At 43.8% G+C, this 26764-nt stretch overlaps 1 protein-coding gene across 1 annotated transcript; it reads right to left on the minus strand.

The window, feature by feature from the left end:
* Positions 1 to 2626: 2626 nt before the first annotated feature.
* Positions 2627 to 26764, minus strand: ADGRF2 (adhesion G protein-coupled receptor F2). The gene is made up of 9 exons (XM_052649558.1): positions 26663 to 26764; positions 26411 to 26512; positions 22834 to 22876; positions 21226 to 21377; positions 19235 to 19465; positions 16097 to 17458; positions 9258 to 9299; positions 7273 to 7332; positions 2627 to 2674 (listed from the first exon to the last, which is right to left on the minus strand). The coding sequence occupies exons 1-9, from the start codon at positions 26762 to 26764 to the stop codon at positions 2627 to 2629; spliced, it is 2142 nt and encodes a 713-aa protein (XP_052505518.1).

The raw sequence follows: 26764 nt of genomic DNA on the forward strand, positions 1-26764 counted from the left end.
TCATTAATACTGGCTTCTTTTGTATATAACTTTAAAAACTTATTTATTTATTTGGCTGGGCAGGGTCTCAGTTGCAGGATGTGGGCTCTTAGTTGCAGCATGTGGGATCTAGTTCTCTGACCAGGGATCAAACTTCAGCCCCCCTGCATCAAGAGCTTGGACTCTTAACCACTGGACCACCAGGAAAGTCCCAGTACTGACTTCATGGGGAGATAACTAAGGGCTACTCATTGCCCCTTGCCCTTTATCCACTATTTTTTTTTCTTCTGCATCTGATTGTGTGCTTGCTTTAAAAAGGACCTTTTTTTTTTTTTTTCCAGAAGGATTTTTATCTGCAATACTGTTCTATTATCAGGTGGCTCCTGATTTGAATGTTGAATTGGTTTACATACAAGGTAAGAAAATCAGTAGCTCTCTACTTGACATATAATATTTCTCCTTTCTCATGCCAGGTTTCAAAACACCATATTGTTGGTGGGGGTTCATCTTACATGGGCTTCCCAGGTGGCGCTAGTGGTGAAGAACCCGCCTGCCAATGCAGGAGACAGGAGACATGCGTTCGATTCCTGGTTGAAGATCCCCTGGAGAAGGGCATGGAAACCCTCTCCAGTATTCTTGCCTGGAGAAGCCCATGGACAGAGAGGCCTGGCAGGCTACATCCCATAGGGTGACAAAGTGTCAGACACCACTGAAGCAACTTAGCACACAAGCACCTCTTACACAGTCAGAGTAGACAGAGAGACCCTGGTGGCTCCGTAGTCTGGAGGAGAAAGTCCAGGGCTAGGAACCAACAGACTTGGGTTTTTACCTCTGGCTCAAATCTCTATTAGCTGTTACTTATCACTCCAGCCTTCAGTCTCCTTAACTTAAACACCTTTCTGGTTCAAAAGCTCAATGCTTTTTGCTTGGTTCACGGCCAAAAAAGTTGTATCTAAGCCCACGCTAGGCTGACCATGCAATCAATTTAAATGTGGAGGAGTGGCACATATTGGCCCTTAAATTCTTTTTGTCCAAAGAACAATGACCTACTTAGAGTCGGCCCAATGTTGGTGACTATGCATGAGGGCCCTCCCTCAGCCACCTATAGAATCTAGCTGGGTGACATCCCTGGCCACCACTGCCAAGACAAGCCAGAGCTCTCTTCCTGATTCTAACAACACGAAGCTGGAGACCCTGGCAAGACCAGGATTCTGGTGTCCACTGTTGGATACCCAGCATGGCATATATATGTAGACAGTGGATGGGGAAAACATCAGCAACACTGAACAGCTTAGACAGAGGGGCTTTCCATCCTCTCTTCGTGCCCTCCTCTGTCAGCACCACCAAGAAGGAGGCGTCCTTCATACTCTTCGGAGGCAAGAAGACACGAATCAGGACGTTTCTCCTGGGGTCTCTGCCACTCCTGAAATGTATGACCTGGTCAAGAACAGACAATCACATCTTTAACGTACAAGCAGCAACATCTAAAAGCATCATGACAACTGTCACGGATTGACTCTTTCTTGAACAAGAAGCCCCTTTGGGTAGAGCCCCCTTGGCAAATGAAGATTCGCTTCCCTTTAAGTCCCTTGGGAATCCAGGAATCAGCTTTGTTCTCTTGTCTGCAAAAGCTGTTACAGAACATGTCTGTCTCCAAGTTGGACCACGCCCTTTCCTCTTGGAAAAGACCTCTCTTTTGACCAAGGCCCTGGGTTGCTGCAGAAGATCTCAGCCACACTGGCTACTAGAGCCCTGATGTGCTGGGATCAGGGAGGAAGGCTCTTTCTATAATTCTTTCTCTGGCACTGTACATGTGTCTGTGTGAGTCTGTGTGTGTGTTGCTCTCTCTGTTTCTTTCTGTATTTCTCTATGTCTCTCTCTGCATCCCTCAGCCTCTCTCTGTACCTCTCTGTCTCACTGTGAAAGTAGGGGTCCTGCTGTAGATGTCTCCATCTCCCTGCCTGGTCTTCTGTCTCTAGATCTAGAGGGACACAGAGACAGAGGATTGGAAGTCTTGACTGCACATGTCTGATTGCTCTTCCATCTCTGAGCTGCCATCTCATGTCACTAAGCGTCCCTGTCTGTCTGTCTCCCCCTGTGCCTCCCTTCCCTTTCTTTCTCTCTGTCTCTGACCCTCCTGCAAATGAAAACTGACTTCTGCATTATCTCCAAGGCCTCCCACAGACAGTGTGTATCATAATTCCTTGATCTTTTAACACTAGAGAAGACAGAGGGTGACCGTAGGAAATGTGGGGATGTTGTTGATGTAATGGAGGATGTCCTGGGGATGGGGAATAAAAAGGAGGGGAAGAAGGAGCAGCTGGGACCACAGATCCCTCTGCTCACTCCCCTCTCAAAGACTCAGGCCGATTTACAGGCACTCCCGCAGGACAAGCCTGACTGTTTTACAGGGACAGCAACAATTTCAGACGTCCAAGAATTAGAAGTGTGAATATATCTCCAATCAGAGCTAGGTGAGAGTAGATTGCCTGAGAAGAATCATTTCAATCAAGAAAACATCATTTCTGATTAGCATGAATCCAATTGAGATTTTTTTTTTCCCCAAGAAATGTCGCATACAGGCCATGTATATGGAGTCCCCTGTGGTGTGTACTCACCTCCCAAGTTAGGAGTATAGCCTGGCTTACTAGCGTGGCACTTTGGTGGGGTGACGAGAGAAATCAGAAGAGACATTCTGAGGAAGACAAAGGATAGTGGACTTGTCACCAGCAGTCTGTTCAATTATTCAATCATTAACATGATCATAATTATTCAAAGCACATGGAGAATTATTTCATTAAGCACAGTATTGTGCTTAGTGAAACATGTCAGACAAAGACAAACACTGTATGTTATGACTTATATGTAGAATCTAAGAAAAATAAACCGGTGAACAGAAAAAGAAGCCAACTCACAGATATAGAGAACAAACTAGTAGATACCAGTGGGGAGGGGGTAGGAGAGGGGTAGAGGATTAAGAGGCACAAACTACTAGGTATAAAATAAATAAGCTGCCAAGATATACTGTACAGCATGGGGGAATAAAGCCATTATTTTGTAATAACTTTAAATGCAGTATAATCTATAAAAACATTAAATCACTATGTTGTACACCTGAAACTAACATAATATTGTAAATTGATTCCATCTCAATTTTTTTTTAAAGCACATGGACAGCAGTTTATTTCTGGCCTTCACCCCATCCCTGTCCTTTTTTATTTTAGAGCCATTGACAACATGCAAATAGGCTAGTATGAGAGATTCTCCTCCTGCATGGCTTGGATGCTTCTCCTGAAGCCTGTAGTTTGAGACGGAGGTGGGGAGAAGGCAGTTGACTGGCATGGGAGAGAGTGAAACAGGAAATCTCTAGTCTTCAAACGACTCCACTTTTTAAATTAACTTTTATTGGAGTATTGCTTTACAATATTATATTAGCTTCTACTGTAGAAGACAGTGAAGCAACTGCACGTGTATCTATCCCCTCTTTTTTGGATTTCCTTCCCATTTCGGTCATCACAGAGCACTGGGTAGAGAGCTCCCTGAGCTATATCCCTAGAGGCTGTCACACAGAGTGAAGTAAGTCAGAAAGAGAAAAACAGATGTCAGATATGAACACACGTATGTGGAATCTAAAAAATGGTACAGATGGCCTTATTTTCAAACAGCTCCTTCTCAACTACTGACATTCTCAACAGGACCATCACCACCTTGCGATGTACCTGGGTCTAAATTATCCTTGTGCTTCAGGTACATGTTGTGGATTGGAAATATCATCTCGCTGGTGGAATTATCACTATGTAAACATAGATTAATTCATCACATAGGATATAAAATGAATGCAAACAGGTATGTTTATTATTACAGTTTAGGGGAGCTGGGACTGACACTTCCCAGGCAGGTAGCCCAAGGAGAAAGACTTAAATCTGGACTGTAGGATATGGTGACCCAGAAGTCAGAGACCTACAGACAGGAGAGGAGGAGACAGATGATAGCATACTTCCTCTGCTGCTGCCGCTGCTAAGTCGCTTCAGTCGTGTCCGACTCTGTGCGACCCCATAGATGGCAGCCCACCAGGCTCCCCCGTCCCTGGGATTCTCCAGGCAAGAACACTAGAGTGGGTTGCCATCTCCTTCTCCAGTGCATGAAAGTGAAAAGGGAACGTGAAGTCACTCAGTCATGTCTGACTCTTAGTGACCCCATGGACTGTAGCCTACCCGGCTCCTCCGTCCATGGGATATTCCAGGCAAGAGTACTTCCTCTGAGTAGGGCTAAAACACCAACTTACAGTGGCTACAGCTGGTGGCAGAGTGAAGGAAGGACATAAAAAGGTAAGAACAAATTAGCCTAGGACCCAGAAAAGTGATTCTCTTTTTTTAACACTTATTATTATTTTATCTAGCTGTGCCAGGTCTTAAATGCAGCATGTGGGATCTAGTTCCCTAACCAGGGATCAAACACAGGCCCCTTTCATTGGAAATGTGGAGTCTTAGCCACTGGGCCACCAGGGAAGTTCAACAGACCAGTGATTCTTTACCCTAAGAGTACATTAGAATCACCGGGGAGCTTAAAAATAATAATAATGACTCAGCTCTACTCTAAGACTTTCTAGTTTAATTTCTTCGGTGGAACCTGGACAGTGGTATTGTTTACACGCTCTCTGGGTGTTTCTGAGGTGCAGCCAGCCTGGAAAACCACTGATTCAGACAATCAACAAGCTAATAATGAAATTCTGGGTATTATCCTGCCTTACCTTGCATATAAACACACAAAGAGAAGGAGGGGGGAAAATAACTATTTTCTATAACACCAAAGAGCAGAGCTTCCCTATGGTAGCCGAATGGATAAATACCAGACACAAGTAAAGGAGTGAAACTAAGCTGAAAGAGATTGGAAGAGTCAGACCTCTCTCCTGAGAGCATCCAGGCAGACCCCAGGGAAGAGATGGGAATACATCAGATAGGCTAGCTGGAGGCAAACATTTACATTCCTGAGATACTTCAGGAAGGCTTAGATGAGTGTGTCTCAACCGTGACTACACTAGAACCACCTAGGGAGCTTATGCGTCTTCCCAAATCCAAGTCACAGTGCAGACAATCCAATTAAAACCTCGGGGGATGGCAGTGGTGGAGCAACATTTTTCTGTAAACTTCCCAGTTACTTCTGATATCCAGCCAACTTTGAAAATCATTGCTTTAGATAATTATTAATGTTTCTTCTCAGTAAAAAATTGGCTTTTTTTTTTTTTTCCAGCTGGAAAGCATGTAAAAGTATCAGCCATCTTCCAGGTAAGCAGACCAAGGACTGGGAAGGAGACCTAAGCTTCAGGAAGAGTAAGGCGAAAGGTATTTGCAACAGTGTGGATGGACCTGGAGATTAGCATACTACATGAAGTAAGTTAGACAGAGAAAGACAAATATCATATATCACTTATATGCAGAATCTTAAAATGATACATATGGACATATTTACAAAACAGACTCACAGACATAGAACATAAACTATGATTACCAAAGGGGAAAGGTGGGAGGGAGGGATAAATTGGAAGCTTGAAATTGACAGATACACACTGCTGGTGTTACTGCTGCTAAGTCGCTTCAGTCGTGTCCGACTCTGTGTGACCCCATAGATGGCAGCCCACCAGGCTCCCCTGTCCCTGGGATTCTCCAGGCAAGAACACTGGAGTGGGTTGCCATTTCCTTCTCCAATGCATGAAAGTGAAAAGTGAAAGTAAAGTGGCTCAGTCGTGCCTGACTCTTGGCGACCCCATGGACTGCAGCCTACCAGGCTCCTTCGTCCATGGGATTTTCCAGGCAAGAGTACTGGAGAGGGTTGCCATTGCCTTCTCTGCAGATACACACTACTATATTTAAAATAGATAACCAACAAGGACATACTGTATAGTACGGGGACCTCTGCTCAATAGTCTGTAATAACCTAAATAGGGAAACAATTTGAAAAAAGAATAAATACATCTATATCTATAACTTTTCATATTGTTCATGGGGTTCTCAAGGCAAGAGTACTGAAATGGTTTGCCATTCCCTTCTCCAGTGTACCACATTTTGTCAGAACTCTCCACCATGACCCATCTGTCTTGGGTGTCCCTACACGGCATGGCTCATAGTTTCATTGAGTTAGACGAGGCAGAGACATTATTTTGCCAACAAAGGTCTGTCTAGTCAAAGCTATGGTTTTTCCAGTAGTCATGTGTGGATGTGAGAGTTGGACTATAAAGAAAGCTGAGAGCTGAAAAATTGACTCTTTTGAACTGTGGTGTTGGAGAAGACTCTTGAGAGTCCCTTGGACTGCAGTCCATCCTAAAGGAAATTGACTTCATTGGAAGGACTGACATTGAAGCTGAAACTCCAATACTTTGGCTACCAGACGCCAAGGGCTGACTCATTTGTAAAGACCCTGATGCTGGGAAAGATTAAAGGTGGGAGGAGAAGGGGAAAACAGAGGATGAGGTGGTTGGATGGCATCACTGACTCAATGGGCTTGAGTTTGAGTAAACTCCAGGAGTTGGTGATGGACAGGGAGGCCTGGCGTACTGCACTCCATGGGGTCACAAAGAGTCAGACATGACTGAGTGACTGAACTGAAACTGGTGTCTATAACTGATTAACTTTGCTGTCCACCTGAAACCAACACAATATTGTTAATCAGCTCTATTGTTGTTTCATTTCTAAGTCATGTCCAACTCTTTTTGGGACCCCATGGACGGTAGCCCACCAGGTTTCTCTGTCCACAGGATTTCTAAGGCAAGAATACTGGAGAGGGTTGCCACGCCTCCTCCAGGTCCCTTACCTTTTACAACTCCAGTAACCATGGAAACAAGCCCTCCTGAACATCAAGCTATTGATATTAGGAAAATCTTTGTGTAGGGTCAGAATTTGTTCTTCTGGAATTGTCACACCTTGAATATGGTTCAACTGATGAGAGTCCCAATGAATGAGTGAGCTGTCATGGGGACCCAAGACTTTCCATCTGCTCTCATTTCTCTGTTTCATCACCTGCTCTCCAGCTCCATAGTTTGAGGGTCGCCCCTCCAGGCCCTGCTGCCTTGTCACTCTCCTCTAATGCATTGAAGTCTACTTTCTCTCTGTGGCTGTGGTCCCAGTGCTCCACCTAGAATCTGAACAGCTCACAGAGGCACTCACAAAGCTCTTCTGAAAAGTCCATACCACAGAAGTGTTAGGTGATGCTTTGAGCAACACTCCAGGTGCCAGAAACTCCAATGTGGCTGTTACCTCGTCAAACTTTTAAATGCAAAAATGAACGTGAAGGCTTTACCTCTGATATCCTGGAGATCCATTGTGCAGAGTTTATTCGATCCTTTAAGGCATCTCTTATCTGAGGGGTTAACAAAAGCAATTAAGGGTTAGAAGATTATGAAGAACTAATGCATATGCTTGAGACCGGCAAACACTATGGTGAGAGTGTGTTTCCAGCAAGTACTGTTGGCGGGACCAACAGTAATATTGCTCTTGTTGATACTTTGACTACAAATATTAGCTGTGGTATTCAATTCACTTAAAAAGTAATCATATGGTCTGTAACTACATAAAACCTCAAGTGCTTTTTATGCAGTTTCACTTGCAAAACTGCATTTGTTCTTTGCCCTAATCTAGCCATGGACGGAGGAGCCTGGTGGGCTGCAGTCCATGGGGTCGCTGAGAGTTGGACATGACTCAGTGACTTCACTTTCACTTTTCACCTTCATGCATTGGAGAAGGAAATGGCAACCCACTCCAGTGTTCTTGCCTGGAGAATCCCAGGGACAGCAGAGCCTGGTGGGCTGCCGTCTATGGGGTCGCACAGAGTCGAACACAACTGAAGCAACTTAGCAGCAGCAGCAGCAGAGAAGGCAGGGCATCCCAGGTGGCTCAGTAGCTAAAGAATGCCCCTGCAATGCAATTGCAATGAGAAGATGTGGGTTCCATCCCTGGGTCAGGAAGAGCCCCTGCAGGAGGTCACAGCAACTCACTCCAGTATTCTTGCTTGGATAATTCCAAGGACAGAGGAGTCTGGTGCGCTATAGTCCATAAGATCACAAAATCAGACACAACCGAAGTGACGGAGTAGCACAGAAGGCAGGAAAAGCATTATTATGTCTATGATCCATTTGAAGAATCTAAGGCTCATGAGTTAAGGACTCTCCAGCAGCACACAGCTATTCCATAGAGATATCAGGATTAAAGGGCTCATTTCTTAACCCTTACCTCTTTTACTTTTAGGTTGGTATTGTATTCTCATGGGAAAACAAAAGAACTTCTGTGAAATGTCTTTTACAGACCTTGCAGATTCACTTAAGAGTAAAACAGCATTGATGGTACAATAAATATATACATAAAATTTTAAAAATAAAAAATAAGCCCTGCAGTGTGAGTGTTTGCATCTGTGATTTAGAAGGTTTGCTTTTCTCAATCCAAGAGGCAATGTAATAAAATAGAAAGAGGGTGATCTTAAAAGCCTGAATAACTATGATGTTTTGTTCCTTTTTTCCACTTATTTTCATCATACCACCTGCACACACTCATCTGTATTTGGAGAATTTCCTTCCTTAAGTCCACTGCTCTTTAAGGTAGAAGCCAGGACCTCACTTGACTCTCTTGCAGCTAAGATGTAGCCATGTGACCTGGGCTCAGCCAATCAGATATGATAATGCAAGATGCCGGTATCAGTGATCCTCCCCAGGCAGTGTGGAGTGGCTGCAGTAGCAGGAAATCTAGCTTAGCACACACTCTCTGATGTTGCCCTGCCGAGCTGTGCTGTCTGTGCCCAGCAACGTGGGAAGGGGCAGGGGAGCCTCATGTGGAGTCATCTGTGCTGTAAATCAGAAACTATTTTTATGCATAGCCTCCATGCCTCCCAGCCACAGAGAGACCTTCCCAAAGATGTTATTGTGAGATGTAATAACTTATTCTGCTTTAGCTAGCTAGAGTGGGTTTCTGAGAAATTGCGAGCAAGCTACTTCATCACTCTGAGTTTCAATTTCCTCATCTGTAGAACTAAAAATAGGAAAAACCAGGATTGCTTTCAGGGTGAGAGCTAATGACTATAAGAGCTTAGCCCCATAAAAGCTTGAAAGCTGGTAGTATTACTTGCATCGCTGAGACCTCGATGTCCTGTTCAAGTGTCTGCACAAATGATTGAGGTGAAAGACTCCCAATAAGTCGTATTTACAAGTAAGCATTTCAGGGCCAAATACTGATAATGCAGAAAACAGCAGAAGAATTTATTTTTTATTTATTTTTTTTAAGAAGAATTTACTGTACCTTCGGATCCAGGATTGTTCCAAACACCAGGATGAAGAAGCCCTGAGAAAGATGGAAGAGGGAGGGATAGCCATTAAACAAAATAAAATGATAATAATAAGTACCAGTACTTATTATCAGTTCTTATTCTGGTAGAAGGTAAATAAAAATAATTTCATTAAATCCTTAAATAGGAAAACAAAAACCATTTTATTAAATCTTCAACTTTCTCATTTTAAAGTCGCAACACCTAGATTGATCCATTCAACAAATATGGATATAGAATTTTTCACGCATCAGCCACTGGTCTCGACGCTTAGAATACTACAGTAAACTAAGCAGACTGAGGTCCCTGAAGCATGCAAGAACACTATAGGAATTTTTTATTTGGGCAAAATAAACTGCTTTATGTTTATCAGGAGTTGCACATCTCATCAGAATATAATAGCCCAAGAAAGTCCAAGGAGACAGGCTATACATGGCCACCTCACAGTTCTTGAACAATCAGTAATGAAAGAAACTTCCACGGAAAATAACAAAAGCAGCTGCGTTCAGCTTTTATGAACACCTCCAACCTCCTTCCCCCATCCACAACTAAAAACTGTTATAAAACTTAAGAAGAAAAATTAAGGCCACGGATACTCATAAAAACTCTAGAGTTTCTAAGTACACTAATAGGTGTTCAGAAATGGGTGCTCCAGATATTATACTATAGAGAGAATTTATTAGTTCTCATATCTCTTATCTCATATCAATACTTCGGCTATCCGACACGAAGAACCAATTCATTGGAAAAGACCCTGATGCTTGGAAAGATTGAGGGCAGGAGGAGAAGGGAGTGACAGAGGATAAGACAGCTGAATGGCATCACCGACTCAATGAATATGAGTTTAAGAAAACTCCGGGAGATAAAAGAGGACAGGGGAGCCTGGAGTGCTGTAGTCCAAGGGGTTGCAAAGAGTTGGACATGACTTAGAGACTGAACAACAACAAGATCTCTTATGATTCATACAAAGATAGATCCCATTAAAGTCACACAGTGGCTGTTCTATCATTACAGTCCATTTGAGTTTTCCACTTTTTTTTTTGCACAAAACCACTCTGGAAGAAGGAAGGAAATGTGTTTGTCCCATTTTTCACCTAAGGAAGTTCAGAGATTTAACTTTCAAAATGTGAAAGGCAACAACAAAATACATTAGACAAAATTTCTCTTGGAGATGAGGTTACTCAGGTCTTGGCTCACCAGACAAGAGACGTAAGATAATGCCCTTCGATTTAGGCATCCTTGTTAAGCTGCTCCTATTTCATAATCAAATGTGATTCTTACCCAGGCTGAGGCCTGCTAATGTACATAATTTAAGACAAACGGCACCATGAAGATGTTACAACCAAGTGACCATCAGCAGAAACAGTATAAAACCCCCTGCAATCATGATCTGTAAAAACCCCTCTGAAGGATAGAGGACTTCACAGGGACCAGTGCATGGCCGCCCAGCTCAGCTATCCCCCAGACACGCTTAAATACACCTCCCTGTTCACCCAGTCCGTCGAGTGCTCCAAAGCATGGAATGATTCTATCACATTACTCTTTTTAGTGTTTCTCTTAACCTACAAGACAACCATTGAAATCTGTCATTGTGTCTATTAAGAAAATGTCACTAATTTTGTGAACCATTCAGTTATAAAGTATCACTTGTATAAAGATGCTTGAGCCAAATACATCCCAGTCAGGTTTTGGTACTAGGAATACATTTTAATCCAAAATCTTCACAAATTTTACCCAAGAATTAAATTTTAAAAGACCAGAGAACCATAATTCTAGCCTGTTTCCTGAAGGCTATAGGACGAAGCTCTCTCTTTGAAAGATCTTTAATTTCTTGAGTTTGGATGAATTATATTTGTATCTGAACATTTACCATAATGCTCAGCACAAAAGAAATAATAAAGTTATGTCACTGTGTATTTCTGTGTGTGCATGTGTGCATTTAATTGCTTTATTATACAACCTGCATCTATAGCAATAAATATGTAACAGGAAAACATTCCACAAGGATCACTTGTCATTGGTCCATGCCGCCTTGGGAAAAGTTACAAAAAATATCCTTCAAAAAATTCAGATAAGATTTTAGTCACAGTTTTATCTCTGAGTGAGAAGAATTCACTGGTAGCAGCTTCTTTGAATTTCCTTTACTAGAAAAAGCACAGTTTGAGCAGGTAAATCTCAAGATGTTCTCCCAGGGTTTTAAAGTACGTGCTTTAACTGCTGTAGACTGAATATTTGTGTCCTCCAAAAATTCATATGTCAAATCCTAGTGCTGAATGTGAAGATATTCAGAGGTGGGGCCTTTGAGAGGTGATTAGTCATGAGGGCAGAATCTCATGAAAGGGATTTAGGGTCCAAATAAAAGAGGTCCCAGGGAGCTCCTGGCCCCTTTCACCAGGCAGGGTTATGGCAAGAACAAAACTGTCCATCTGTAAACCAGGAAGTGGGCTCTCACCAGATAACTCAGTCTATCTGTGTGTGCCTCCATCTTGGACTTCCCAGCCTCCAGAACTATAAGAAAGAAATACCTGTTGTTTATAAGCCACCCAGTCTATAGTATTTTTTGTCATAGCAGCCCAAATGGACTGAAACATTTACTTTTCTCCCACCAAAACAGCTAGAAGCGGTCCTCAAACCTCCTGCCCAGCCAGTTATTCTCAGTAAATATGAAGGAAGACAAGGGTCAGAAGAAATGAACAGTCAAGGTAGCTCTTGACTACATAATAACACTTCCCTAGCTAAAGGGTGGGGCTTCCCCAGTGGCTCAGAGGTAAAGAATTCGCTTGCAATGCAGGAGCCACAGGAGATGCAGGTTCAATCCCTGGGTTGAGAAGATCCCCTGGAGGAGGAAATGGCAACCCACCTCAGTATTCTTGCCTTGAGAATCCCACTGACAGAGGAGCCTGGTGGACCACAGTGCGTGGGGTCGCAAATAGTTGGACTTAGCCCACACACAGCTTGAGCTTTAAAATCCATGGCGATGCTTCCATGGGGTCACAAAGAGTTGGACTTAGCACACACACAGCTTGAGCTTTAAAATCCGTGGAGAAGGAACCATGAAATCTTTAAGGTCTTTCTCCTACATCCTGTTGACCTCCTGCATGTGTAGGAGTCTCTCTTCTCCATCTGCCCCATCAGCCTCAGCTGCCTCACATCTCGGTTCCTCCTTAATCCCTGCGTGTCCTTCTTCTTCTTGCTTAGTTGATTCTGTCTCCTCCATCAGTGAGGGCTGATGACTGTCCTTTCTCTCTTCCGGCACTGGGCATCCTCAGGATACTCTGATCCACAGACTTGCTGGTAAACAGCAATAACCAACTCGCCTATTTTGTAGCACTTGCCATTCTCCATGGTTAAATACTTCCACCACAGGTGATTTAAATCTAGCAACACTACCATGTGTAAAATAGATAGCTAGTGGAATAGACAGCTGCTGTATAGCACAAGGGGCTCAGCTCAGTGCTATGTAATGATGGGTGGGGGATGATGAGGGAAGGTGGGAGGCAGGCCCAAGAGGGAAGGGATATATGTATACATACAGCTGATTCACTTCCTTGTACAGCAGAAACTAACACAATATTGTAAAGCAATTACACTTCAATTTAAAAAAAGATAAAAAATGAAAATAATATCAATCCATCAATCAATCCAGCAAGCTGGCATCACTGAACATGGAGTCAGGAAGAGATGGGCACATCATTACACAGTGTTCCCACCACCCAGACATACTAGTTGCCAATAACCTCAAAAGTACGGTGAAATATAAATACAAACAACTACAAAGTGATGCATTTTGAGGATGTATGACCTTTGTTTTCAATCTAACTTATTTAATTTGTAAGGATGTCTATGTTTACAATCAGCTCCCCAAATTCCTGAAAGGTAACAGCACTCTTGAGCCAGTACAAGTCAGTTCCAGCCCAGCACTGCCTCATGCCTGCCCCAGTATCTGACCTTCACCCTGACTCTGCGCTCAGTTTCTCACTGTCCCAAGGGTCCTGGCATTTAGCTGGATGGCCCCACCCTCCTCCTTGTCAGGAGTCAAGGCAGAAACAGCTGAAATTACAGGTTGACCCTGTAATAATAGGTAAAGGAGTTCATGGTATCAAAATAAATGCTCACAGCCTGGTTTAAAACAAAAGTCACAAGAAAGTGGCCCCAAGGAAGACAAGGGGGAAAAAAATGCTTAAAAGTGAAACATGAATTCATTCAGCATTCAGGATGAATGGCCATGGGGTACCCAGAAGAGAAATTTTAGGAACATTACATTTTTAAAAATATTTTTTATTTTGAGGGTCTTTCTGCAAACCATATGGGATCTTAGTTTCCCAACCCATGCCCCTAGCAGTAGAAGCATGGAGTCTGAATCATTGGAGTTCCAGGAAAGTCCCTAGGAACACTACATATTGAACCCAGTTCTACCAGTGACTAGCTGCATAAATGTGGGTAAGGCAATTGATAATTACCAAAATTAAAAGACGCTTACTCCTTGGAAGAAAAGTTATGACCAACCTAAACAGCATATTCAAAAGCAGAGACATTACTTTGCCAACTAAGGTCCGTCTAGTCAAGGCTATGGTTTTTCCTGTGGTCATGTATGGATGTGAGAGTTGGACTGTGAAGAAGGCTGAGCACCGAAGAATTGATGCTTTTGAACTGTGATGTTGGAGAAGACTCTTGAGAGTCCCTTGGACTGCAAGGAGATCCAACCAGTCCATTCTGAAGGAGATCAGCCCTGGGATTTCCTTGGAAGGAATGATGCTAAAGCTGAAACTCCAATACTTTGGCCACCTCATGTGAAGAGTTGACTCATTGGAAAAGACTTTGATGCTGGGAGGGATTGGGGGCAGGAGGAGAAGGGGATGACAGAGGATGAGATGGCTGGATGGTATCACTGACTCGATGGATGTGAGTCTGAGTGAACTCTGGGAGTTGGTGATGGACAGGGAGGCCTGGCGTGCTGCGATTCATGGAGTCGCAAAGAGTAGGACATGACTGAGCGACTGAACTGAACTGAACTGAACTGAAGAGTGATACAAAAAATGTATGGTGCAATTAATATTTTTCATACAAATTAAAAAAAAACAAAAGGTGAAACACCTCTATTTTTGTGTTTTTTTTTAAACTGGAGGATATTGCTTTACAGTGTTATATTGGTTTCTGCTGTACAACAACGTGAATCAGCCATAAATACACGTATATCCCCTCCTTCTTGAGTCTCCCTCCCACATTCCCCATCTCATCCCACAAGGTTGTCCCCAAGACATCAAAACACTTGCTGTGGAATGAAATCATGTACACTTAAATTCTAAAAGAGCAAAATGAGAAAACATTTGACTTAAAATTTCTATTATAAATAAAACATTTATTTGAAATAGCCTTATTTTCTTATAAGTACACAATTAGGAACAAAAGCAATATTTCAGAGGGCGTTAGAAAACTAAAAGCTCTCTTTTCAGTTAGTTACTACCTACGTTTAACATTCAATATAAGAAACTTTGGCTCTTTTATATACCATAGCTGAAAAAATGAAAAAACATTTTCAGTCAAGTAGGGAATCATTAAAGGTACATACAGAGTCACCTGGTAAAATGCTCGGATGTATTTTTAAGTGAAAACATACATTGTTTTTTAACCCCTATGCTATGTAAAAACATATTTGTATATAAGCATAGAAAACTTGGTAAAGATATATATAAAACTGGGAATATCACTTAATCCACAAGAAGAGAGACTGTCTTTAATACCACTCTGGATGGCTTGCCTCATTAAAATAAGATGGTTTCCAATGGTCACTAAAAATTCTAAAATGGTGAGGAGGGTGGGAGGGAGATCCAAGAGGGAGGGAACATATATGTACTCATGGCTGATTCACATTGATGTACAGCAGAAACCAACACAACATTGTGAAGCAATTATTCTCCAAGAAAACAATTTTATGAAAAAAGTAAAAATAAATTTAAAAAATTTTTAATTTTAAATAGAAAGAAATATAATATGTGGGCACATTTTAAAATCTCTACTTACATACCCAGATTTTGGGGAAAGTAGTATTATTTAGTTTCTAAACAGCAACAGCTCAGCTTTTAATATTTTATTTATTTATTTGGCTGTTACAAGTCTTAGTTGCAGTATGCAGGATCTTTCAGTTGGGACTTGAGGAATCTTTGGTTACAGCAAGTGGGATCTAGTTCCCTAATCAGAGAACGAACCTGGCCCTCAGCACTGGGAGCGCAGAGTCTTAGCCCCTGGACCACCAGAGGAGTCCCCCATTCACTGTTGTCTTTCATTTTTAAACAGTCCTATAAAACGGGAATTCTTCTACCTATTTCGTAAGTGAGGAAAACATGACCTGGCAAAGTTAAGCAAATATCCCAAGAGAGTGTTACACATTCATAAATCAGAGAGTCTAGATTTTAATCCAGGCCTTTCTGGAACAAAAGCTTACTTCCTGCCTCAATTTCCCCTCCACAAACGCACTCATTCAAATCAGTCATTTCCTACTCTTTGCCATGTGTGGATTGTGACCTGCCAGGCTCTTTTGTCCGTGGGATTCTCCAGGCAAGCATATTGGAGTGGGTTGCCATTTCCTCCTCTAGAGGATCTTCCCAACCCAAGGATCAAACCTGAATCCCCTGCGGCTCCTGCACTGGCAGGCAGATTCTTTACCACTAGCACCACCTGGGAAGTCCTCCTGCCTCAATATGCTATTTCAAATCCTTTGTCTTTTATAAAGAAATACAATGCTACGAGCTCCTGATCACAAAACTTTCTCCTGAATTCTCTCACTGTGGACTCAGTCAGAAGGCTCCGGACTTACCTGGAAGGCGTTGAGCAGGGAGAAGATGATGTGGCATGCCAGCGAGCCATCATTGAGGACCATGGCTATGCCAAATCCCCAGGTCAGTCCCAGCAGTGGCGTGAGGATGGCAATGTTTTTACTGATCCTCACGATGGCCCTGACTTCCTGGAACATGGAACTGCCGATGGCCGCTCGCCGGGTCTTGACAATCACCAGTGTGACTGTGACCAGGTTGACAACCACGATGGCCAGAGCCGGAACCACAAAAGCCAGAAGGGCCTTGGTCATGTCCCAGTTGAGCCAACAGGCCTCAGGCCGGAGATAACCTTTGCCAGGCTCAGTGGCAGCGACCGTGATAGCAGCGATGAGCAAAGGGCACCCGTAGCCCACTGCAAAGAGAGCTGCCACCAGGACGGACTTGGGCAATGTATGGAAGACTATCAGGATTCCGTAGAGGATGAGAAGTGCCTTGGCGAGCATCCAGAAAAACACAGAAAGGTAAAAGAAATGAACAAAAAAGGTTGCTGCCACGCATGCGCTGTGGTGCCTGGTTGGACCGCTGAGAAAGGAAGCCACGACGAACCACACATCAGCCATCAGTAAGGTGGTCGCAATGTTAGCAATGCACACGTGGCGTAAGTATGAGATCTCTGTCTTCGTCACCTGGCCCCAGACCAAGGCCTCGATGGACAAGCAGAGGATCAAGCTGCAAATAGAAACACCCAGGCCTATGTACGTGATGTAAATCAGGATGGGGCTCTGCAAGACGTGGGGTGCCATCAGAATCGAGAAAGAGGTAAACGCCTTGCTCGGGCTACATTTGCAGACCGCCTGCTGGGAGTTCTCCTCAATCATCTGGCAGACCTTGCGGTCCCATCTGCCCTCTAAGGAGTGCCAGCCTACACACTGCGCTGTCCTGTCCTCTGACTTGCTGATCTTTTCAAAAATCAGCAAGATTTTTTCAAGTTCCTTGGGCAGAATGACAGACAGGACAAGCCCATTCACGGTGATGCTTTCTAAAACACTGGCTTCTAAGATGGCCCCCAGAGTTGGAAATGCGATGCTGACGGCCCGAGAAGGAGAAGGCACCTCCTGAAGTTCCTCTCTACTGATCAACACCTTCCCCGCGACCACGTCGCTGGTGTCGTTAACTCTCATTGAAAAGGTGAAATTCTTTCCAGCGTTGTCTCTAGAGAGGATGGTGCCCACCGTGTGGATGAAACTATCTGCTATGTCAATGGGATGCTTATTGACAAATAGCTTTCTTGCGAAGGAATTGATTGAATGTAGCAGGACACAGCTGCTGTTTCTTTCGGGGAGGAAGGTCCAGTTTGAGATGCTTTTGCTATTTAGAATGTGGTTGGCCATGATGCTGTAACTCTGTCAATGAAGAACTGGGATTAGTACTGAGACACTCTCTGAATCTGCCAGAACAATCAACATTTACTTTTTAAATGTGTGGTCCTGGGACGTTCCTGGTGGCTCAGTGGTAAAGAATCCACCTGCCAATGCAGGAGACACGAGTTGGATCGCTGAACCGAGAAGATCCCACGTGTCATGGAGCATTAAGCCCGTGCACTGCAACTGTTGAGACTGTGTTCTAGGGCCCGGGACCCACAACTACTGAAGCCCACACACTCCAGAGCCCGGGCTCCGCAATAGGAGAAGTCACCGCAGTCAGAAGCCCTTGCCCTGTAACTAGAGAGTAGTCCCTGCTCGCCGCAACGAGAGCAAAGCCTGGGCGGCAACAAAGACCCAGCACAGCCAAGAATACATAAATAGATAAATAAATAATTAACATTATACATAAAAAAGTGATCCTCCAGCTGGCATCCCCTGGAACTGCCTGGAGATCCAGAATCTCAGGCCCCACCCCAGACCTAGTCAATCAGAATCAGCATCCTTTTTTAAAACTGAAGTATTGTTGATTTACAGGGTTGTATTAAGTACTGTTGTCCAGCAACAGACTCAGTTACACACACATGTATATAAATACAGATTCTTTTGCATTTCTTTTCCATTATGGTTTATCACAGGACATTGAATACAGTTCCCTGTGCTATACAGTAGGATCTTGTTGTTTATCCATTCTCTATATACTAGTTTGCATCTGCTAATTCCAACCTCCCAATCCATCCCTCGTGTCGCCACCCTCCCCCTTGGCACCAGTCTATTTTCTATGTCTATGTAGAACCAGTATCTTAATGAGACTCCCAGATAAGGTTAGTGCTGCAAGGGAATTGCCTTCCTCCCATTTTGTGCAATGCCTTCCTCCCCCACGCCCATTGCCATCATCAATTCCTTTTCATACCTTAGCGAAACTAACATTTGTTTACTCTGGTCAGAGCACCTATTACATAATTAGCATCTAATGCATCCCACTCGTGTGCAGCACCCTGTATAGGAACATTTGTTGTTGCTTAGTTGCTAAGTCATGTCCGACTCTCTTTTGACCCCATGGACAGTAGCCTGCCAGACTCCTCTGTCCATGGGATTTCCCCAGGCAAGAATGCTGGAGTGGGTTGCCATTTCCTTCTCCAGGGAATCTTCCTGACCCAGAGATCGAACCAGTGGCTCCAGCATTGACAGGTGGGTTCTTTACCGCTGAGCCATCAGGGGACCCCACGTATAGGAACATACCAAACTGGAAATCAATCCTAGAGGCTAAACTTACTTTTTAATATCCTCTGCTTTGAAGATCAAAGCAAAAAAAAAAAAAGGATCCGGTTCCATTTTACATTCCTGAGGCAGATATGTATGATTGTTTTCTTTGCACTCAGTTATTTTCCTTTTTTGCAACCTGTTCTGACTCCAGATGAAAGTAAGAAAAGTCTTTCTCTCTGCAGATCTACCATGGTTCTCAGTTTTCAGTAGCCAAATAGACCCTGGAAATGTACACCGGGGTTTAATCCAAACCCCATAAGTGGTCTCTCTAAATGTTTGTTGATTGCATGTTTTCACTTTTTCATTCTTCTATTCATTAGCTCTTCATTCACTTTTCAATGACAATTTATTGAACACTTGCTGTGCTAAGCACTGGAGATACTGAGATGAAAAACACGGTTCTCAGACCCCCAAAAGCTCACAGAGTATCCAGCTCACCTGCATTCCTTTTCCATCAAGATGATTCTCTACCACATCCTCACCACCACTTACCTGCATCTTTGCCTCATCAACATCCGTCAGTGGCACAGTGGAGATGTTGTGTAAGAGTTGCACAATCACAGCAATGTTTCCCGGAATCCGGGGAGACTTCTGAATGTTCCTAATCACGCAGGACAGATCCTGCGGACACTTTTCCATTAACAAATCTGTAATAGTCTCAGGCTTGTTGGTATATTCGCTTATTTTTGATCCTCCAAATGTTTGAACAGAATTTAAATCTGCCTAAGAAATGGCAAAAAACAACAAAAAGTTTTTTAATGTTCCTTTTGTTTTAAATAGAAAAAGAGTTTTACTAAAATTTAGGACAGTCTGATTACACGATGGTATACTGCATAATGTTTTTGTATTTTACATTCTCAAGTTCATACTTGCTGTGAATTACCTGCCCAATACCAGGGTGTTTCAACAGAAAAGGAAAGCCCTGCCTTGCCAGCCACCTGCTTCCTGCCCAAAATAGCAGCTGTGGTCTTTAGCACACCTCTTCTGACTTCTTCTGTGTATGTATGCTGCACATTCATTCTGTAGGTAGATTTCTAGTACCCTCTAAGCTTATTTCTACTATTCCTGAGGGGCAAAGCATGAGATATGAGCATATTTTTAAAATAGAAATTCTGAGCTGAATTTGGATGAATCCGTTGGAACATCCATAGAGGACTGAAAGTATTGATAGATCTCCCATGGATTCAGGCTTGAGTCTCACCCTTGAGAGCAAGCAGGGCAAACTATGGCCCCAGGATTATCACCTGATTTGGGGTGGGAGCGGGGGCAGGGCATGCTGCACGGCTTGTGGGATCTTAGTTACATAACAAGGAATCAAACCCAGGCTCTCAGCAGTAAGAATGCAGAGTCTTAACCACTGGATCACCAGGTTATGGCGACAGTCACCAGGTTGCTGCTGCTGCTAAGTCACTTCAGTCGTGTCCGACTCTGTGAGACCACATAGACAGCAGCCCACCAGGCTCTCCCATCCCTGGGATTCTCCAGGCAAGAATACTGGAGTGGGTTGCCATTTCCTTCCCCAATACATGAGAGTAAAAAGTGAAAGTGAAGTCGCTCAGTCATGTCCAACCCTCAGCGACCCCATGGACTGCAGCCTTCCAGGCTCCTCTGTCCATGGGATTTTCCAGGCAAGAGTATTGGAGTGGGGTGCCATTGCCTTCTCCTTATTGCCAAAAATGGCCTGTTTTTTAGTAAATATAGTTTTATTGGAACTGATGGATTTATTGGACAGGTACAAACACACTTACCAACCACACAGCGTCACATCCACTTTCCCTTTAGTGAGTGCTACATGCATTGCTGATTTCTTATTTTTTAATTGAAGTATAATTGCTTTACATTGTTGTATTAGTTTTCGCTGCACAACAAAATGGATCGGCTATATGTATACATATATCCCTACCCTCTTGAGTCTCCTTCACACCCACCCCAATCCCACCCCTCCAGGTCATCACAGAGCAGTGTGCTGAGGTCCCTGTGCTCCGCAACAGCTCCCCACTAGCTGTCTGTTTTCTACATGCAGTGCATATATGTCAATGCTACTCTCCCAGTTCGTTCCACCCTCCCCTCCCCTGCCACAGCCACAAGTCCATTCTCTATGTCTGTGCCTCTTATTCCTGCCCTACTAATAGGTTCATCTGTACCATTTTTCTAGATTCCATATATATACCTTAATATATAATATCTGCTTTTCTCTTTTGGGCTTACTTCACTCTGTATGACAGATTCTAGGTCCAGCCACATGACTACAAATGATCCAATTTCATTCATTTTTATGGCTGAATATATATATATATATTTTATGGCTGAATATACATATATATACATACACACACAATATCCCATTGTATATGTATACCACAACTTCTTTATCCATCTCATTGCTGATGGACGTTTAGGTTGCAACCATGCCCTGACTATTGTCAATTGTGCTGTGCTGCTAGTGTGGGGCTCCACTTTGCAGGTGGGAGAAAGGATGTTACCTCAAAGATGTTGAAGGCAGTGAGAGTACGGCAGGTGTCAGTGACTTTGTGCCATTTCTTTTGCCTGCATAAAAACCCCATATCCCCGGGAGTGTCTGGAGGGCAAGGTTGGCTGCAGTAGGAATTGTCCACACAAGTGCCATGGCATTCACCTGAGGAAAGAAAAGGTGTCAGCATTGCATGGAGAGGTCTGGGCTCTGGACCACGTGGGCCAGTTACCACAGTGTCCACACAGTGAAGGCGCATCAGCCCTATGGCCATCAGGTGTCTTTTCTTTGTAAAGGGCAGGACAATTGAAATAGATCAGAGGTCATCATCTATTTCAGTGACAACCTCCTATTATTTCCAACAAACTAGTATCCTGAACTCTAAGGCTTAAAATAGATAAAAATGGTACCATCCCAGATGAAGTGAGTAAAAGAGAAGAGCCCATGGTTCAGTCCACTAGCTCCCTCTCTTACCCATAGGAACCCCCTAAACATGCCTCATGCCTGCAGCTCCCCAAGAACACAGTTTGGAAGCCAGCATGCCTGATATTCTCTAAGAAATTTCTCAGCTCCAATTTCTTTAAAAAGCTAGGAATAAAACCACATATGACCCAGCAATCCCACTTCTAGACATGTACCCTGAGGAAACCAAAACTGAAAAAGACACATGTTCCCCAATGTTCATTGCAGCACTATTTACAATAGCTAGAACATGGAAGCAACCTAGATATCCCTCAACAGATGAGTGGATAAAGAAGCTGTGGTACATATACACAATGGAATATTACACAGCCATAAAAAGGAACACACTTGAGTCAGTGCTAATGAGGTGGGAGAACCTAGAGCCTATTATACAAAGTCAGAAAGAGAAATATAAATATCATATACTGACACATATATATGGATTCTAAAAAGATGGTACTGATGAATTTATCTTCAGGGCAGCAATGGAGAAACAGAGATAGAGAACCAACCTATGGACATGGGGGGAGGGAAGAAGGGAGAGGATGAGATGCACAGAGAGGGTAACATGGAAACTTACAATACCATATGTGAAACAGACAGCCAGTGGGAATTTGCTGTATGACTCAGGGAACTCAAACTGGGGTTCTGTGACAATCTAGAAGGGTAGGATGGGGAGGGAGATGGGAGGAAGATTCAGAAGGGAGGCGACATGTGTGTACCTATGGCTGATTCTTGTTGATATATGACAGAAAACCACAAAATTCTGTAAAGTAATTATCCTTCAATTTAAAAAGAATAATAAATTTTAAAAAGTATTGTACAAAAAAATAAATTTCTTAGCTCCAGAACTTTACAAGGAGTTATATCATCAACGGGGTCTCATAGACCGCCCCCCGCCCCCCATAGCCACTGCTCTATTTTGAGTTAGTTCAATCCAAAGGATTTATGGCAAAGAACTCTCAGACCAGGATGGAGCAAGAAGGGAGCAGGGGTCAAAGGTACAATTTAAGATGAGAAGAGTAAAAAAAAAAAGTCCAGATACACGCCATCGAGGTGTGCCATCTACCATGCCACGAGACAGAGGGCTGAGAAGAGCTCTGCGTTACAACAAATGAATAGGAACACACCCAACTGTTAGTAACTGCTGCCAACATACCGTGTGGCCTGGTAGACACCTGCTCCTTGCTCTTGTTGGCAGCCTAGGAAGGGAAAATTAAAATTCAGGTCAAAAGCACCCAGTGATTCACTTTCACCACATCTGAATCAGCTCTGACGCCAGCATGCCACTAAATCTAAGACCATGAATTTGTCACCATGGTCCCATTTCCCCTCAGCCTGAACAGATGTCTTTCCATGGCTATTTAGCAGGAGAATTCCTTCCACTCCAGGAAGAAATATCTGCTTTCTATCTAGGAAATACACCCTGGGCAGATGTGGACTTACTGGAAATTAATGAAGGTTAAGCTGCAGAACCCCTTGCTTGCATGGGCCCCTTCTGTGTGCTGAAAGAGTCCAGCAACATGTTCACGTGATCATTGTTGTTGTTTAGCTGCTAATTCATGTCCAACTCTTTGTAACTCCATGGACAGTAGCCCGCCAGGCTCCTCTGGCCATGGGATTCCCCAGGCAAGCATATTGGAGTGGGTTGCCATTTCCTTCTCCAGGGGATCTTCCTAACCCAGGGATCAAACCCACGTCTCCTTCATTGGCAGGCAGATTATTTACCACTGAGGCACCACGGATGCTCCATCATTATCATATGTTTTATTAAATTTTCAGAAGCAAAATAGTTTAGCCATCATCTGTTCAGTTCTTTTTTTTTTTTTTTTTTCCCAACTCCCCCTCCTTTACATTCTCCCTTATTTTGGAGAGCACTCGAAGGATATAGCTGTTTTGGGTAGAAGTTGATTTGGGTGTATGTTTAGTTTGGCTTCAATAGCATATATTTATGAATTTTGCAGTCATATTTGCATTACAAAGAGGACATCAACATATAAGAGGCATTCGTTCTCAGAGTATTTACAATTAGTCATAGAACAAGAAAATCCTAAGTGCTCAAGATATCTTGCAACTAACATATGAAAAAAATTTGATTTCCGCAAGGCAATGGCACCCCACTCCAGTACTCCTGCCTGGAAAATCCCATGGACGGAGGAGCGTGGAAGGCTGCAGTCCATGGAGTCGCTGAGGGTCGGACATGACTGAGCGACTTCACTTTCACTTTTCACTTTCATGCATTGGAAAAGGAAATGGCAACCCACTCCAGTGTTCTTGCCTGGAGAATCCCAGGGACGGGGGAGCCTGGTAGGCTGCTGTCTATGGGGTCACACAGAGTCGGACACGACTGAAGTGACTTAGCAGCAGCAGCAGCAGCAGCAAATTTGAAAACAGTCTTTCTTACATGTTTACATGATATTATTAACAATGAATTGAGAAGCTGAAAGGTTGTTTTTTTTTTTTGACTAGCCATAAGAACGAAAAAAAATTTGATCATCAATTTTAGAGGTAAACTGAATCATCTTTCTATTTTTGTTATAGAAAAAAACTACAAAATTATTGACATGTAAGTATGCAGCCAAAAAATGTAGGAAGGAAATTTTGGCAGTTTATTTATAAAAATATTGTTATTAATTTATTACTGGAGGGACTGCCCTGAGGGTCCAGTGGTGAAGACTCCATGCTTCCAATATGGGGGACACAGGTTTGACCTCTGGTCAGGGAACCGAGATCTCACACGCCACTCGGTGCCAACAAAATAAATAAATAAATAGATGCATGGAAGTGCAAGCATTTCAAGATGCCCTTAGCCCATCTTGAGTGGATCATGATCTGCAATGCACCATAAGAAAGCACTTCAAAATGAACAATTCTGGATAACACTTGGCCCATTAAACAGACTCCAGTGAGGTCACATCCTGCTAGTCAGATAGGAGGGCAGAAGGCAATAGTATGCTATTTACAAAAATTCTGGAAACTGTCTTCTTAAGTGAAGGAACTGATTCACTTCCAGTTAATCTGCCAAAGTCCATGTACACAAACCCACCTGATCTCTTCATTTCTAGGGTGGTATCCGATCTGGGCCGCTTAAGCTTCAGCTAGTAACAATCCACGGACAGAGCAGCTTGGCACGCTACAGTCCATGGGGTCGCAAAGAGTCAGACACAACTGAGCGACTAACACACACATAACAACAATCCTCAGACTAATACTGTGAACAAGACACTTGTAAACCCATCACCCGCTAAACCCTCAGAATTGCCTGAGAGAGGTCGGAAGACAGATAGCGCCCCCCAAAAAGCTCAGCCCCCAGCAACTTGTAAATTGAGAAGAAAAGGATGGAACATCTCTGGTAAGGTGAGTCCCTGATAATCAAGAAAACAAAGCCAGCCTCCCATGCTCAGCCTCCAAGTTCTGTCTTGTGGAAGAGTACGGATGAGGACATGAAGAGGAAATGGTACAGAGCTGTGGAGTTGGGTGCCTCCTAGAAAAGGCCTTTCTGAGGGGGTCTCTAATCTTTGCCAGAAACTGGGCTGTAACTCAGTATTAGAGGGAGGCGAGTCATGGAGAAATTTCCCATCCAGGGGCACGTTACTCAGGGTGAATATTGTTTGGAAACTTCTAGAAAGAATTCTTTATTTAACTTTTTAGTTTATATTGGATTATAACTGATTAACCATGTTGCCATAGTTTCAGGTAAATAGCAAAGGGGCTCAGCCATACATACACATGTGTCCATTCTCCCCCAAACCCCCTCCCATCCAGGCTGCCACCTGACCAAGGTGCTCACTGCTCCTTCCTGCCCATTGGTGGTGTTCACCATCAGGCTTCTCGAAGGAGATGCCATTTTGGGTGAGACAGTGTTTCACGGTGCCGGGACCATTCCTAAGTCCAGCTCACTCAATGCCATTAGCCATCTCCCAGTCAAGCTTGGAGAATTCCCTATAGTTCAGATGGTAAAGAATCTGCCTGCAATGCAGGAGACCCGGGTTCAATCCCTGGGTCAAGAAAATCCCCTGGAGAAGGAAATGACAACCCACTCCAGTATTCTTGCCTGGAGAACTCCATGGACAGAGGAGCTTAGCAAGCTACCATGGGGTCGCAAAGAGTCAGACACGACTTAACTAACACACACACAGTCAAGGTCACATTCCTCCCAGCCTCCACATTCTCAGGTGCCTTTAAGGAAGAGGCAGTACCCTGTTTACCAGCCGCTGAAAGATTCACCATCAAAGGATAGGGAAGAAGAGTGGATTACCCTTACCTCATTCAAAGCCCTTTGCATCTCAGGAAATTATGGAAAAAGCAGACGGGAAAATAACTGGCAGCTATTGGCTAAAATGGGTTTTGGTGGCCTGCAGTTGCAGTTTCTTCTGGTTGGAGCATTCTACCCCGTCTTCAGGCTTCCCTCATGGCTCAACTGGTAAAGAATCCGCCTGCAATGCAGGAGACCCCAGTTCGATTCCTGGGTCGGGAAGATCCCCTGGAGAAGAGATAGGCTACCCACTCCAGTATCCTTGGGCTTCCCTTGTGGCTCAGCTGGTAAAGAATCCGCCGGCAATGTGGGAGACCTGGGTTCGATCCCTGGGATCGCAAAGAGTCAGACACAACTGAGCGACTTTCACTTTCACCCCTTCTTCTACATACCCTTCAGCTCAGATGGGATGGCTAACTCATGGGTTCTAGTTTCCATTTGGTCTCCCCACCGGTTCATCCTCCCACCTCCCTCTTCTCACCTGGCATAACGTCCTGCAGGACTCTGTGGCCAAAAGAAACACGAAGCCGTACAGCAAGAGCGAAAGCATCTGAGTCATCGTCTTCGGCAGTTGCCTTTCTGGCTATTAGAACAAACAAAAAGGCAAAATGTCTCCAATTGGAAGATGTTCCATGCAGAACCAGTCAGCCTGAGACTGGGTTCTGTCCTTAGTGCTGTCTGCTTGGGTCCCCCTGCTCCAGAGGTGGGGGCCCCTGGTCTCCCTAGACCTTACCAGGATGCCGCAGGTGTGCACACCAGCTGGCCCTGGGAGGTGCAGGCAATCGCTCTGATAACCTTCAAGTTCTGCTGTTGTCTTGCATGTAACACCTAGCAT

This window comes from Budorcas taxicolor, chromosome 11 (genome assembly GCF_023091745.1).
Source record: "Budorcas taxicolor isolate Tak-1 chromosome 11, Takin1.1, whole genome shotgun sequence".
NCBI lineage: Eukaryota > Metazoa > Chordata > Mammalia > Artiodactyla > Bovidae > Budorcas > Budorcas taxicolor.

Bases quoted from the DNA above. Each gene is read 5' to 3' on its own strand.
- ADGRF2 (XM_052649558.1), bottom strand. From the start codon at position 26,764: ATGCTAGGTGTTACATGCAAGACAACAGCAGAACTTGAAGGTTATCAG. The intron at 9,300-16,096 runs GTAAGTCCGGAG...CATCTTTCTCAG, and splicing joins CCCTGCTCAACGCCTTCCAG to GGCTTCTTCATCCTGGTGTT. The intron at 7,333-9,257 runs GTACAGTAAATT...TTAACCCCTCAG, and splicing joins GAACAATCCTGGATCCGAAG to ATAAGAGATGCCTTAAAGGA.